At 38.0% G+C, this 15,738-nt stretch overlaps 2 protein-coding genes across 4 annotated transcripts; both read right to left on the bottom strand.

The window, feature by feature from the left end:
- Nucleotides 1-1,136: 1,136 nt before the first annotated feature.
- kctd6b (potassium channel tetramerization domain containing 6b) lies at nucleotides 1,137-6,265 on the bottom strand. Of its 3 annotated transcripts, XR_010091917.1 has the most exons (5): nucleotides 6,098-6,265; nucleotides 3,942-4,043; nucleotides 2,924-3,634; nucleotides 1,442-1,547; nucleotides 1,141-1,305 (listed from the first exon to the last, which is right to left on the bottom strand). XR_010091917.1 is itself a non-coding variant. In XM_063464063.1 (4 exons), exons 2-3 carry the CDS (start codon nucleotides 3,966-3,968, stop codon nucleotides 2,948-2,950), a joined length of 714 nt encoding a protein of 237 aa, XP_063320133.1. In that variant the 5' UTR covers nucleotides 3,969-4,043; nucleotides 6,098-6,265; the 3' UTR covers nucleotides 1,137-1,547; nucleotides 2,924-2,947. The 3 variants fall into 3 exon arrangements, 2 of the variants coding, with proteins under 2 accessions (XP_063320133.1, XP_063320132.1); XM_063464063.1 differs by having other exon boundaries at nucleotides 1,137-1,547; XM_063464062.1 differs by lacking the exons at nucleotides 1,141-1,305; nucleotides 1,442-1,547 and having other exon boundaries at nucleotides 1,932-3,634; nucleotides 6,098-6,264.
- Nucleotides 6,266-6,332: 67 nt separating this feature from the next.
- Nucleotides 6,333-11,554, bottom strand: abhd6b (abhydrolase domain containing 6, acylglycerol lipase b). Its single transcript, XM_063464178.1, has 9 exons — nucleotides 11,358-11,554; nucleotides 11,012-11,143; nucleotides 9,416-9,572; nucleotides 8,971-9,084; nucleotides 8,741-8,873; nucleotides 7,886-8,043; nucleotides 7,648-7,702; nucleotides 7,468-7,568; nucleotides 6,333-6,704 (listed from the first exon to the last, which is right to left on the bottom strand). Exons 2-9 carry the CDS (start codon nucleotides 11,134-11,136, stop codon nucleotides 6,525-6,527), a joined length of 1,023 nt encoding a protein of 340 aa, XP_063320248.1. The 5' UTR covers nucleotides 11,137-11,143; nucleotides 11,358-11,554; the 3' UTR covers nucleotides 6,333-6,524.
- Between the last annotated feature and the right edge of the window lie 4,184 nt (nucleotides 11,555-15,738).

Consider the following 15,738-nt stretch of genomic DNA (forward strand, 5'->3'; position numbering starts at 1 on the left):
TGGATGTAATATCTAACTATATATTATTGTTTCCATTGCTTTTTACACATTCTCTGAAACTTTTGAAAACGAGAATGAAAATGGACTATTTTTTTGTAAGTTTGATGCTGAATCTGAATAAATACAGGGCAGGAAATGAAACAGTCTTGTATTTGTAGCAAAGAAAAGATGCAGTTACACCTGTACAAAATTACATCGCCTTTTTGTACTAAAGCTTTTGGTCTCACAAACATTGAGAATTAATGCCTAGATTGAAATATTCAGCTGTTTGTTAATGGCAAAAAGCCCCCAAAACATATCCATCTCTATCCAGGCACTGCTACAGTCTCTATTTTCATTCACGTCTTTCACTTTTTTGGATTTGAAATCTATAGCTAACGGAACTGAGGACGGTGTAGGCAGAAATAAATTAAGACTATAAGGGGAGAGGTGCAGGCTATGACAAACATTTAGTTAATAAAATATTGAAACCTCTTTTTAAAAAATCTGTGTATAGTCTACACATTTTTACAATTCACGCAATGATAAATTAAAAATATTATTTAAAAAACTGTTCTTTTCTACAAATCTTCATTGACACTCTATGATACCGTACACTTACATCATCCCATCTGTGCTTTACCAGATGGGATGATTATTATTATTACTACTACGACAGTATCACTTGTTATTTATTCTTATCACTTGTCATTAACACTCTGTCCTTTTCTGCCTGTTTGCACTAATGCACATACTGACAGTTCTCATCTGTATCTTGTTTTATTACTGCAAGTCTGCACACATTGTTTCTGTTTCTCTTCCTGTTTCTATTCCTATTGCATTGAGGATGCAAAAGGCACAAGCACTTCCCTCCAGGTTAATGAAGTTCTCATTGTATATTCATAGTAATCTAGTTTTTGGTCAAAACCACAGGGAGCCAGTGGAGAGAAGTAAAAACAACAACAACAACAACAAAATGCTACCTGGTGTAGGCAAAAAATACAATAAACATAAAACTTAATTTTATGATCAAATCTCCTTATATTTTGGACCTGAAAATGTACATCAGACTGGTGAGAAAGACCTCGTTTTTCATGTTTTTAAGGAAATTGTACACTGCAAACCCAAAGAAGTTAGTAGAACTTAAAAGTTGAAGCTTATCACACCTCCAATATTTTGATTACATTTGACTAAAATAAAAGTAAAATGTTTAATAATTAAATTAAAAAATACTTAGCAAATCAACCCAAGTGACAAATAGAGAGGGATGGTTTGGATATGTGCAGAGGTGGGATAGTGGATACAGTGGATCTTGAAGATTGAGTTCTAAGGCAGGAGAAAAGAAAGAGGAAAGCAAAAAATTAAGACAACTTGGGCTAATGCTAGAATTCAAAATCTCAGTTTGATGTTCATGATAAAGCTCTTTCATTTGTGAATTTTAAAAATTTCAGCCAAAACTTACCTGTATAGTATTTGGAAAAAAAATCATCGGTCGAATAAGACTGCTGTTAAGTCTGGCGTAGAATGTGTTGGGCATGCTCTGTTTGAACCCCTTTGAAGGTGGATCACTGAGTGCATTTAAAAAAAAAAAATACATATAACCAAAAACAAAAATAATTTGTTAAACCTTGCATAATGTTAGTGCAGGAAGAGCAACTGATAAAAGACAGACATTTTACTTTTACTCCATTGTCTTTTCTCAGAATCTAAACCAATCCAGCTGTTATATCACACTAAAGACTAATGTCATTTATGTTTGGGGTCAAATCAACCCCAGAAATCAAACCCTTCCAAAGAGGTCTGCCAATTAAATTTAAATAAATTAGTAAAATTAAATTATATTTTTTTAAGTAGCAGGTACTTGTGAAAGTGTTACATTACTTAATTTAAGTACTTTGAGTATTTGGTTTTACAATGTACATAAAAAGAATATACAATTAAATCAAGATGGCTTGTTTTGTGAAGAAAATCAGTTTTAAAAAATATTTTTGCAAAACTATTGCACCTAATGTTAAATATATACACGCTTTATTATTCAGATCAATCATTGTGTTTCATAGATGTTCTATTTCCTCCAAATAACAGCTATAGTGACCTTGTACACGACTGCACGGAGCCTTGATGTTAGAACTGACAAATTACATCAGATCTAAACCATCAGAGTTAAAATGAGAAACTATGAAAATTTAATGAAATGAAATACACAGATGGGTTTATTTTGGCTGTGATGGCTGGAAACATTACTGGTGATATGAACAGTAACAGTATGGTGTATTTTAAACCGCGCACAGGAGATATGTACAATATACATACACAAAACAGTCAGACACATGCAACAACTACTGGGGGCTTCAGAAATAGTACCATACAAGGGGCTAGACCTAAGAGACTAATTTCAAGATCTACTAGAAACTGACCAGGAAGCTACTGAGCTAAATAAGTTATTATTCATATTATTAGTATTATAAAAAGTATACTCCTGACATCTTACAAAAACATTTAGTGATGTGTCTGGAGTCAATAATAATTTTAAATTACCTTCTACAGTTCTATTTTTTTTCTAGAAATTGTGGCTTAACTTCGTATGAATGCATTTTTTTTTTACTATTAAGGTACTCGGCATAGGCAGACTCAAATCATACCTTCTTTATGACCTCATTTGTAAAGACTTTTTTTTAAGCCACCGCTATTCCTATAATAATAATTTACCCACACTATTTTAGTATAGGGACGATTCAATGTCCCTATATGTATAAAATCCCATGTTTCTATGGTAGGCCTTGCACTCTAATAAACATGTGTAGGGGTAGCACAGGCAAAGTTGTAGCCCCGAACAGGTGAATAAATCCAAATTCACATCTTCTTTGATTTTTGCTTTCTGGATTTTCCTTTTTTAAAATCATGATTTGCGTAACATAAAAGACAAATCCAGCAGTAGTGTCACCTATAACAATTGTGCTACGCAAACTCAGTCTTCAACTTTATGAGCGGGTCTGCAGAAAGTCCAGTGATGCTCCACCGTGTTCTCATTGGCACGCTCACTCATGTGATGCACGCGTGTGTTCCGAATGGTGAAGCCCTGTTTCATTATGTAGTCCATCAGGTGAACCCTTAGGGACACCTCTTGGTGATAGTCACATGGTCCAAAGGTGAATGACACTTGGCAGTCTCTGGTGTCCATCATGTGTTTGTTCCACTTGGTGAAGTTGTTAGAAATACCTTCTAGCAGGGCATGAACCTTAGTAGTTATGGTTAGCTGCGTGATGATAACAGCAACAGGGTTTGAGTACTTTGACAGTTTCCGAGTGCTGGAGAGCTCCACGACCTGCTCAAAGATGTCAGGAGGGTACAGCGGCTTTGGATCGTTAAGGCACTGGATCAAAGGTTCGATCTGGTAGAAGTCCGCCTCTTTCCTCAGGAGGTCCGTCTCTGTGAAGTCCAAAGGAAGGGTAAGCTCAGATGTCCGCAGGAAGTTCAGGATGTACCGGAAAAGTGTTCCATCCCGGTCGATGAAGTAATTCCCTTGGGAATCGCGGGTTGTAGGGAAATCTCCTCGGAACATGGCTCCCAGCATGGAGTCCGGATAGCGCTGCAGCGTGGATAAACTGGTGGTGTATAGGTGGCCTCCCACGTTCAAGGTAACAGGAGTAGTCATCTAAAAGAAAAGAAAAACCTGTCAAGCTCATGCTATTGGAACTATATAAAAAAAATTTTTACAATGAAAAAAATATGGTAAAACATAATGAGTGGACACAATACAAGTCATTGAATCTAGAGCCCCCCCAAAAATAAATCAAAAACCTTTTAAACATCTATCAGCAAAAAGGCCTCAGCATTGTAACTGATTAATGCAGGATTTGCTACCTTGTATTAGACTAGTTTCAGCTAAAGTGGCAACAGAGCAAGTTTATGTGATTAATTTCATTGTCAGACACATGTCAGGTTTCTTAGGTGTCTCTTACCCTATGGCCCCAGTCTCCATTATCCATTTGTAGAAGAATAGCAGCTTGGCCAGAACCAAAATAGAGAGGGAACGAATGAGGATCAGCTCACTTTGATTTCACCTGTGAGAAAACAGTGATATTAACATCAGCTGTAACAAGACTTCATATGCAGAACAAGACGGACACAGTCTTGTTCTAGGTTAAATGAGGTTTTTCAGTACAGACTTAAGCATCTGTGTGCATGCCTTGATTTATTTGAGTAAGGGTAAGCGTAAATAAACAGACTGTGCAAAAGATTTGAGTGGTGTTATTTTCAATGTGACTTTACCCTCTTACTGTGAAGTCAGCAGCCTGGAATGTTAGTAGATGTTGGGACTCTTGTGATAAGATTTTATTAAATTTGCATTCAGGAACAGGTGGAGCTGAAGCTCTGAACCTTAATCCCAAAGCCAACATGGCATTGAAGTGCTTTGTGTGCTCAGCACAAGTCTGAAGTTCTAAGTATGGATTTTATTTAATTTAAAGAAAATAATCTCAAAAGCCACTCTGCATAAACACGAGATGACAGGCTTTTGTTTTAGCCTCCACAGTTACTCGTGATAGTTGTTATATACCTTACTAATCTGGCTGTTCTTTTGGAAATTCTGACATTATTCTTTTTTACATAGTTCTCCAGCTGTACCCAATCAGGGTCAAGAATAACAGAAAAGGGAATATATGAATACGCTATCAAAACAGTAATGTCCTTAAACCATCATTAAAGTAACGCGATCAACTGGGGATTAAAGAAATACAAATGACAATAACAATGTTACCAGATATCACTATACAGTATTTCATTGATATTCACTACCAGTGTAGTAAAACAATTTGCACTGCTGCAACAGAGGAGGATGTTAGGGTGCAGCAGGGTGAGATGGAGGAAGATGACCTGCTGTGGCAACCTCTAAGGGAGGAGCCAAAAAAGGAAGTGCTTATAAACACACACACACACACACACACACACACACACACACACACACATATATATACATATACATATATATACATATATATACATATATACATATATATACATATATACATATATATACATATATACATATATACATATATACACATATACACATATATACACATATACACATATATACACATATACATATATACACATATATATATATATATATATATATATATATATATATATATATATATATATATATATATATATGTGTGTGTGTGTGTGTGTGTGTGTGTGTGTGTGTGTGTGTGTGTGTGTGTTAATTTAAAGGAAATTGCCAATTTAAATAATAAGGCACTACTATCCACTTTCCCTACTTGTTTACCACAAGGAGACACTTAGAGTATCTGCATATTTCTGTATACTTAAAGTAATAGAGCAAGTATAAGTAAGCCAATATTCTAAGTAAGAGAGTAACGGATGCAAATTATACTCGCAGAATTTGGTTTTATGATCTGAGATTTCATCTATAGGCAAATAACGTACGCGGTACAGTCCTCATTCTTAATTTCCTTTAAGCAACCCTTAGTACTCCCCATCTCATTTGTTATGCTACTATAATGTGGCTGGTTGCAGAGCAGCAAATACAAGGCTTGGTTCTATCAATTGCTGCTTCCCTGTTTAAATATAAACTTAACATTTCACGTTTCAAAGCATGAAAGTCGGGACTAAATAGCAGAAACCACAAAAGCACTCAACTTGAAACTTAAACCTGGCGCAGATAAACACCCTATATAAACCTGCCCACACAGACCTGTTTTACTTACAACATTTAACTAAGGTGTATTGGGTTCGCTGCATGCTAGTGAAGCCAGCTAACCAATGTTTCTTTAATATCCAGTCGACAGTGCCTTTGCAGTATTTGCTGCCAACTGGCTAACAAGCTGCTACAGCAAGCCCCGAAGTGCATTTTTAAGTTCAGTACCGTTACTACATCACAAACCCAGCTCGGATACACAGAGCTGTGTGGCGTGAAACACAATGAAAGACACAGTTTAACATACAGCCCGCTAATCTAGCTAATTGCTAGCTTCTGGTTAGCAAGCTAACGCAGCTAGCATCCCATTAGCTGCTCTTACTACTAAGGTTAACGCCAGGGTCTTAGCAGGACCGAGCAGTGAGTGACACATGAGCTAAAACCATGCCTTACCTGCTCTCTTTCGTGCGTACTTGTGTGTTTATTTTTATTCAGCGGCAGTAGCCTGTGGTTGGTGTCTAACGGTGCAGCTTGAGAGTCACTGATGTTTACCGCTGGTCGCACCGGGTAACTGTGCTCGGCTCCGGGCTACACCAAGACTGCGCACACAAGGAGGATCAAGGAGGAGGGAGGTCCTGGTGCAGCTGCAGGCACCTCTCAGTGAATCACACTCACACATAAACGCATGGTCGTTTTATTATCGTCATGCAGCTTGTGTTACAACAGAAATGTGATTCATTCACACTGAAGAAATGCAGGAAGCCTTCAATAATTGCTTACTATCTTAATTGTACATTTTTGTGAAGTGTCTGCATCTTCTCTACAAAAGCAGGAGCACTTGGAGCATTAGAATAACAAGAAACGATGAAAAGTCTTTAGGTCAGGTGGCTTTCTTTGTGCCACTTCTGGCATTTTGCTGCAAGATGATGAACTCCAGAATGAGTTTGGCTGTCCGAGAAGGCCTCTCCATCACCACAGAGTGTCCGCAGTTCTCCAGCAGGTCCACTCTGCATTCAGGCAAGGTCTCTGCAATCACTGCGGCTCCAGAGACATCCACCACCTGAGCAAATGCAGAATGATTACTAGTATGTCTATGACAGGGATGCCAAACTGACTTTGCACTGCTCACTTTGATCTTAAGTGGTGTGGACCAGTGAAACTCTTCTTTTTGTCAGTGTAAAGAAGTTTATCTATGCATTTAATCCAAGAGGAAAAAATATATCTCAACAACATGTCTCTTTTTTCTATATGATAAAGAAACACTCCTGTAATAAATGAAATAAATCTGTCTGCACAACTCTTTAAGTAAATAATAAATATGTAAACTCACAGAAAAAAGTAACGGTAGTTCATTGCTCAAAATATCCTGTAACTATAAAAAGAGTTTGTATGTGAATCCATTAAAAGAAAAACCTAAATTTTCTACCATATATAGTGGGAAAAAGGAACTTCCCTGTTATTTTATTTTTTTATTTGTTACTTATTTACTTTGGTGTAATATAAATGGCCATGGGGGAAGTCTTTATCAGTAGCCAAAGCTGTAAAACGTATAAAAATGCAGTTAAATTTACGACCTTCATATTTCCCAAAGCAGTCCAGTGGGCCAGACTGAAGTCTTTGTCAGCCCAAATCTGGCACCCAAGCTTTATGTTTAACGCCCCTGCTCTATAAAGTTTCTCTTTACTAGAAAACCTGAGCCACCACTTTCAGTGTACAGCACGTGTGCACCTGGAATATGAATCTTCAGATTAGTTTAGACGCAAAACCTGCTGTGTAATCATTTATGTACTTGGAGGATTTGCTGAGTCATTGTGTTAGTTTACCTGGTCTTGTTTGCCCCATATCACTTGTAAAGGTGTGGTTATTAGATGCAAGTGGTCCTGTAAGGCGTATCTTGATTTCTCACCTACAATCTCTATAAAAACTAAAGAAAAAGAGAATTTACTGGAATTTTTCCACTAAATTGGAAAATACTGAAATATTTCAGTACAACGTGAACTGACCTTCTTGGTAAAATGTGTTGTGAGGCTCTCGGACATCTACCAGGCCTTGAAGGATCTAATCAGCGAAAAAGTAGCTTTAACAGAAAGTTCACAAAATAAGCCAAGCTTTGAATAACAAAGCAATTCAGTAAGATGATTACTACTCTGTATTTGTTATTTTTATAGTCTACATCATGATTGCAAATTATTAGCGCATAAAACAAAACAAAAAAATGTATACTTGAAATGAAGGCCTGACCTGCTGAGGAATTTTAAAGCGAACATGGGAGCACAGTTTGAACATATCCTCCATCTCCTCGGGTGTAGTGGGGATCAGCGGGATGTTCAGGGTGTAATTGCTGTGCTCCAGGTCCTGCACATGATTGTCAAACTTGGTCTCACATGGATGTCTTATTCCTGCAGAATAAAATGATGATTTTGGACACGAAATTAATTTCATGCTCTGTATTAATCGGTTTGCTATTAAAAAGGCACTATTTAATCTCCAGAGAGCCCCCGTCCTCATATGGGGACAATAAATTGTGGCGATTGTAATGAAATTTCTTTTACTTATGTACTAATCACATTATTTTATTGTATAATGCCTTGGTGCCACTGGATTTTAACATGTCTGACACCCATACTGTAAGAGGGAAGTTGGGGGGGAGCAGACCACTCCACAGGAAGAGTCTTTTGTCTCTTCAAGGACTCTGGGAGGTAGCAAGGGAGTGTGAACCTTAAGGTGTGAAACAGCTGTGTACTGCCTTTTGTTCCTGAAGAAGGTATTTAAACTGAGAGCCATGCTAGGCTCAGTGAGAACTCTGCTGACCGTCTGTCCCGCGGACATGCAGGCTCTCCACAAGCTTGGTTGTCCGTTGTCTTTGTGTGTCCGGATTAAAGAATGTTAGCTACCGCTCACCTTTCATTTCCTAAAGAATTACCACAACTCTAAGCACTGGTTGCCTAAACAATTCTTCCCTCTAAAACGTACTCCCTTTTTCTCACCATATAAGAATTGAATCCCCACAAAGTGACCTTGACAGCAGACGGATTTCATCACAGCATAGTACGATTGGGCTCACACATACACAGACACACAAACACACTGACTGACCGTCTGGACAGATGAGAGTCATGCTACAGATTTCTGAGGGATAGCAGGCTGCATAAACCCCGGCTACATTTCCCCCCATGCCGGTTCCAACCAGATGGAACTGTTTCCTGTTTAAGCGGATGGTTTCCACAAACTGAGAAGAACAAAAGACAAAAACAGAGTTTTACTGGAATGATTTAGGCACCTGACAAATACACCAACATATTTTAAAAACTATCTATTGGGTGTACCTGATGGATTCTTTTGACCTGCCCCTGAATGGAATAATCATCTATGTTGGTGCGTGTTGTCCCCTCATGGCCAGGCATGTCCACACACATAATGTGCAGATGTTTTGGCAGATACTGGAGCAGCAGGAGACAAAAAAGAACGCTTAATGTCATTAATATGATAAATGCATTCAAGCCAAGAAAGGGTGTTTTAAGAAGAATTTCATAAACAGCACAATATGTATTTATGAAATCATTTCTAATTAATGTTTAAATTGAAATAAATTCCAGTCTTTCTCTTGGATCATGTGACTGATGGAGCATAACTCCATTGGATAGATGTCTGACTGAAAGCATACATTCAGCATTTCTTTGACAAAAAGTTTGAGTGTTAATTAGTTTTAAGCTGAGTGTTAGCCCCATGAGCTAATGGGAAGTAAAATGCGATGTCTAGTGTCAGCCGAACCTTGACAACAGTGAGCCATGTGTCTTTGTGAGCAGAGAAGCCATGCAGCATTAAGATCGAAGGTCTCATTCCAGGCTTTCCTCTGTAGGAGTAACAAAAGCGATAACCACCACAATCCGCATAGCCCACCTGCAGGCCCAGAGTCCTCCTCCAGTACCTGAAGACATGCAGGTACCATATCTGAGCTACAAAGACTTACATGAAAATTCAAATCTGGGCTTTCTTCGCTGAAATGCTTTAAAGGATTAATGATGAGGCAGATTCTTTTTCTTGGATAGTCACAGCAACTAAGACACAAGAAATATCATTAAACAAAGTATGCTAGGTAACTAATGCCACAGTTTTCAACAATGTCATTGATAAATGAATTTAATCCTTAGAGCACCTTTCCAAATTAGAAATCACAAAGCGCATGACAAGAAAAGGCAAAGAAAATCCAGGTACAGTATACAATATGTACATACACCACTTTGTTAGGCACACTTGTATAACTGCTTATTAACACAAATATCTAATCAGCCATCACAGGGTGAGATGCGAAAGCTCAAACCGTACATCAGAATGGAGCAGAATGGTGATTAAGTGACTTCGAAAGAATGGTCAGAAAGAGAAAATATCCAATGAGCAGCATTTGTCTGGGTGGAAATGTCCTGTTGATGCCAGAGGAGAATGGCCAGACAGCTTTGAACTAATAGGAAGGCAAAATAAACCCCTAAAATAACCACTTGTTTCAACCAGAGTATCTTTGAACATTCAACAGGCCAAACCTTGAAGCAAATGGGCTATAGCAGCAGAAGATCCCATTGAGTGCCACTTCTGTCAGCTAAGGACAGAAAAATCACACAAGCTCACCAAAACTGGACAATAGAAAATTGCCCACTTTGATGAGTCTCCATTTCTGCTGTGACATTCAGACTGTATGGTCAGAATTTGGCATAAACAAGATGAAAGCATGGATCCATCCTGCCTTGTACTAATAGTTCAGGCTGCTAGTTGTGCAGTGGTGTGGGGGAATATTTTCTTGGCACACTTGGTACCAGTTGAGCATTGTTCAAAATATTGCTACCTATCTGAGTATTGTTGCCATGACTATCCCTTTATGACCACAGTGTACTCATCTTCTTATAGCTTCAATATAATGCACCATCTCACTAAGCTCGAATCAGGCTCCAATTACAGTGAGTTCACTATACTCAAATGACTCAGTCCCCACATCCCAGTTCAATAGAGCCCCAGTAAGTGGGGTAATGGAAGCCAGCAAATCTGCTGTAACTATGTGATGCCATCATGTCAATATGGACCAAAATCCTTCAAGGATGTTTCCAGCATCATGTTAAATCTATGCCACAAAGAATCAAGGCAGTTCTAAAGGCAAAAAGGGGGTCCAGCCCAGTACTAGCAAGGTGCACCAAACAAAGTGGCTGTTGAGTGTAAATCAGAGATTCAATCAAATAGAAACATCATTAATGTGATTAAACCTCATCCTGGATTAAGTTGTCATTCCAAACCAAACATTCTGACTGACACATAAAAATATATCATAGAATAGTATAAAATATAAATTGAAGTACAGCACAAGAAAGCCATCTACATTACCAGTAATACACTTTAATTAATGCAGAGGGCCAGAGAAGAAAGGAAGCCAAAAAGGCCAGGATGGGAATAGCCAGTGTTCCTCCAGCAATAATACACAGGTTCACCACATCCAGATCAGCTGCCATGGCTCAACTGAAAATAAATGAACACAAACTCACGCATTGTCCTTCTGGGGAGAAATCTGTTAGATAAATTCCACATAATTTCCATATTTAGTTAAGACTATAAATAAAGGGGTGTCTTTAGGATGTGCATGTGCACAAAATAACATGATACAAGCTGTAAAATAACTAAAGCGCACTTCTATAACAAAACACACATGCTAAAAAAAACTGTAAAAACTTACCTTTGAGATGATTCTCCCCTCCTTCTTTCTTCTATCTCAGGCGGGAGCATCAAAGGTGATTTTGTTAAATAGCTGTACAGCATGCACACTCTACAACATTTATTTCAGCTATATTTATGTGCAGAAAGTATCAGTGGTTAACTAATACTTCTAAAATGAAAAGCGCCTGTTGCAGAGGGCAGTTATTCGTTTCAGATTATGCCTGCTCTGGATAAACTCATTGATTCTCATCGTCGGGGTAAAATAGGCCACTCCATCATTGGGTCGATCATTTAAAGTGAACACACAGGCCAAGCTTTGTGCAGACAAGATAAACTGGGGTTCTGAATCAGACTTTAAATACTGAAAAATTTATATTTTAGTGTGTATGACAGACCTGTCTTAATTCCATCTGGGACGAATCCCAGAAATAAATGTGCACTTTCATAAAAGGTGCCTCGTTTGGTCAGATGCAGTGGCACTCACTATTTTCTACTGACACGGTTAGTCTGAGAGTGGAGGCTGAGGAAGGCCAGTCCAAACAGCCACATCAAATTACAAGCTGAAGCTTAAAGCTAAAACTGACCACTGGGTGTCATTATAGAGGCAGACTGTTTCCTGCAGTGTGTGGTAAAGTTTCAAGGGTCCTTTGCACAGATCACTGGGTGTCCTGAGGACCTAACTTTAAGATGTCGTCACTTCCAGTTCAGTGGGGAGAGAGGCTTTTAGGGAATTGGATACAGATTTCTTTTGCAGATGTGAGCGACAGAATTTCACATCTTCGCAGACATGCTGCCCTACTGCATTGATGTTGACTCATCAGACTTCCCCCAGTGCTGTGTACACTTCTATATTTGTTTTTCTATATTTATCCAATGCATAGAGATGTGCCAAAAATATATACAGATAAAAACATGAAGCAGAAAAATAAATTATAACCCTAAAAATTAAAACTACATTTTCCAAATATTTTCAACTAGATTAAATCTGCTCAACTAATAAAAGCAATAACTTTGCAAAGTAACACTGGGTGTGATTCTGATTTAGAATTAATCAGCAGTGTTTTTCTGTTTATCACCTTGTGTGCATCAGTTCAATCAGAGTCTAAAGGTCTGTAAAGCACACAGTACTGACAGCTGTTAAATAAACAGCTGATAACTGCTGTTGGGAAAGTGACGTTCAGCTTCTGAGATCTGCTAAAAACGCCCGAGCTGTTCATTATGCTGTGATTTTGGTAAACTGGTTTAATCATTGTGGTTATTCACAAACTATGTCAAAATTTAAACTGAACCCAATACAAAACAAGGATTGCAGAGTAAAAAGGCTGAAGTTCACAGCTGCCACTCTGCTGCATCTCTGGTCCACTACAGATGACCTACATACAAAGTAGAGCAGAACAAATGGACACGGCAATGCCGCAGAGGGGCTTGCCTTGCATGGGAATGATTCTCATATTTGAGTGTATATAGGATGGAGGGGATGCTCCCAGTCTGCTCGCTTTGACTACATCACGTTAGCCGTCACATTATGTCCTGAGAGGAATACTTGGTGGAGCAAAGCTGGCAGAACAGAAACAAGAGAAGCAATGTAGCGACACAAAAACGTGTCACGATGACACATTCACACAGGTCAGCTGTTTCGCTGGGAGCAACGACCTTATGAATATTGTGAAATTTTAAATTGGCCAATAGACTTGTGTTGAGAAACACTCAGCCTCATCCTTAACAGAGTAGCTGTGAGTGTTTGGGTTGCTTTAAGGGAGTAACTGCAGTGAGTGTTAGTCTCCCAGCAGAAAGACAACCACACAGGCATGGATCGATTAGTGAAGGAGCTTAAAAGACCAAGAATCCCTTCATTAGAGCCTCAGTTCAGAAGTGATCAGTAACATTTCTTCATGGAAAATAAACAACTACAAGCAGTCGTAAAATTATTCATCGCAAGAAAATAACTAAGGGGGTTGTCTGGCTATTTTAGAAGAGTATCTGTTGCGTACATTTTCTGCTTGTATGGTTTTGTACGGTGGCTGGGAAGTGCAAAGCGCAACAAATTAAAAAACCACAACAAATTAAAAATCCGCAACAAATTAAAAAACCACAACAAATTAAAAATCCGCAACAAATTAAAAATCCGCAACAAATTAAAAATCCACAGCAAATTAAAAAACCACAACAAATTAAAAAACCGCAACAAATTAAAAATCCACAACAAATTAAAAAACCACAACAAATTAAAAAAACACAACAAATTAAAAATCCGCAACAAATTAAAAAACCGCAACAAATTAAAAATCCGCAACAAATTAAAAATCCGCAACAAATTAAAAAACCACAACAAATTAAAAATCCGCAACAAATTAAAAATCCGCAACAAATTAAAAAACCACAACAAATTAAAAATCCGCAACAAATTAAAAATCCGCAACAAATTAAAAATCCACAGCAAATTAAAAAACCACAACAAATTAAAAAACCGCAACAAATTAAAAATCCACAACAAATTAAAAAAACACAACAAATTAAAAATCCACAACAAATTAAAAATCCGCAACAAATTAAAAAACCACAACAAATTAAAAAAACGCAACAAATTAAAAATCCACAACAAATTAAAAAAACGCAACAAATTAAAAATCCACAACAAATTAAAAAACCACAACAAATTAAAAAACCGCAACAAATTAAAAAAACGCAACAAATTAAAAATCCACAACAAATTAAAAAACCGCAACAAATTAAAAAACCGCAACAAATTAAAAATCCACAACAAATTAAAAAACCGCAACAAATTAAAAATCCACAACAAATTAAAAAACCACAACAAATTAAAAAACCGCAACAAATTACAAATCCACAACAAATTAAAAAACCACAACAAATTAAAAAACCGCAACAAATTAAAAATCCGCAACAAATTAAAAAACCACAACAAATTAAAAATCCTTGACGGAAAGGGATTGTCTGAAATACCGGAAGTGACACAGGGGGCGTGGCCAGGATTTTTGGTTGAGGCGCCATGTTTCTGGGCCGAACAAAGCGCTAGCGAAAGAGGAGCGAAAGTACACGGATAACACCAGCTATGGTTCGTACTTGCTGTGCGGTCGGTTGTAAAGTTAGATCGCACGACCGGCAGGGGAATAAGGTTGAAAATGGTTTATCTTTTCATTCTTTCCCCACCTGGAAGCAACACAGGCAGCTCATGTATCGGATGTTACCAAAAGAAGGCGTCTAGTCTGGATAGCAGCTGTGAGACGAGCTGCTATCCAGTTCTCTTCCATCTCCAAATATCTGTTGGTGTGCTCCAGACATTTTCATTCCGGTAAGTTATAGATATGTTCATATCACTCTTTATCCGGTCTTTAAGTCTGACACCACTAGCAGTGTCTGGGCTCAAACTCCGCTGCAGGTCCATAAATCACACGATCACTGTGGCATCACTGAGAGTTGAAAACTATCTAAAGTCTTTCATCTGTAATAAAATGATCAGCTTTCTGCTCTACCATGTGTAACAATTGAGTTTATCATCCAGGCATCCATGAAAACGAAATTAGCAGGAAGTTAGCTCGCTAGCTTCCATCTAAATACAATATAGCATGTCCTGACTGAGGGATTTTGGAAACAAATTCAAACGTACAGCTCTGCTATCACTTCCAACATAAATGAAGACAGAAAACTAAACTGCAGTGACGTTTGTAGGCTACTGAAGTTTGCCTAGCTGGTGTATAACGATGTGCTACGTGACCGCTAGCGACACAGCTATGTGAGCATAATATAAACACTCTAACTTTTTCCACTTGATAAAAGTTATCGTGAGGATTCTCGGTGGTCAGGAACAAATGTAATCTCATGGCAGGATGCTGTAAACGGACCAAACTTCAGCCAGGAGAACAACTGAGATAATCCATCCACAAGGATGAATAGGATTAGTCATTCATATACTGCTGCATGGGCTGGGCTGTAGCTACATCGTAAGGTTTTAAAAACTGAGCTTTCCAATGATTAGTGGTGATAAAAGCCGAGGGAGCCCAACAGTGATCACTGACTGTTTTTAGGAGCTTTTTGAGATTAAATAGAAGACAATACAAAACATTAAACATGTTAACAACATAAAACCCATATTAAACGCAGACTACTTTAGGCCCGGAAGCAGGATTTGTCACGCCATCACTTAAAGACCAGATAGCCTATTAGTTTTCTTTTCGATGCACTCTGAGGTCATAGCAAATTAGAAAAAAAACATCCTAATGAGTGATTTTGCAGAACTACGTTCTATTTATAGACTTGCTAATTATTTGGCATTATTGCAGGCAAACCAGCCAATGAAATGGATGAAACATCGTGACTGGGTTCCAGCGCTACACAAGGGACCTGCTTCAAACATACCACCATGCCAATCAGATTACTTC

Source organism: Pelmatolapia mariae, linkage group LG20, assembly GCF_036321145.2.
Source record: "Pelmatolapia mariae isolate MD_Pm_ZW linkage group LG20, Pm_UMD_F_2, whole genome shotgun sequence".
In the NCBI taxonomy this organism is placed as follows: domain Eukaryota; kingdom Metazoa; phylum Chordata; class Actinopteri; order Cichliformes; family Cichlidae; genus Pelmatolapia; species Pelmatolapia mariae.

What these genes read in the sequence shown, in the direction of transcription:
- kctd6b (XM_063464063.1), bottom strand. Translation starts at nt 3,968, where the DNA reads ATGGATAATGGAGACTGGGGCCATAGG. An exon ending in ATGGAGACTGGGGCCATAGG is followed by an intron (nt 3,635 to 3,941) that starts GTAAGAGACACC and finishes CTTTTCTTTTAG; the next exon opens with ATGACTACTCCTGTTACCTT.
- abhd6b (XM_063464178.1), bottom strand. Translation starts at nt 11,136, where the DNA reads ATGGCAGCTGATCTGGATGTGGTGAACCTGTGTATTATTGCTGGAGGA. An exon ending in GACTCTCATCTGTCCAGACG is followed by an intron (nt 8,044 to 8,740) that starts GTCAGTCAGTGT and finishes TTTATTCTGCAG; the next exon opens with GAATAAGACATCCATGTGAG. An exon ending in GCTTTAAAATTCCTCAGCAG is followed by an intron (nt 7,703 to 7,885) that starts GTCAGGCCTTCA and finishes TTCGCTGATTAG; the next exon opens with ATCCTTCAAGGCCTGGTAGA.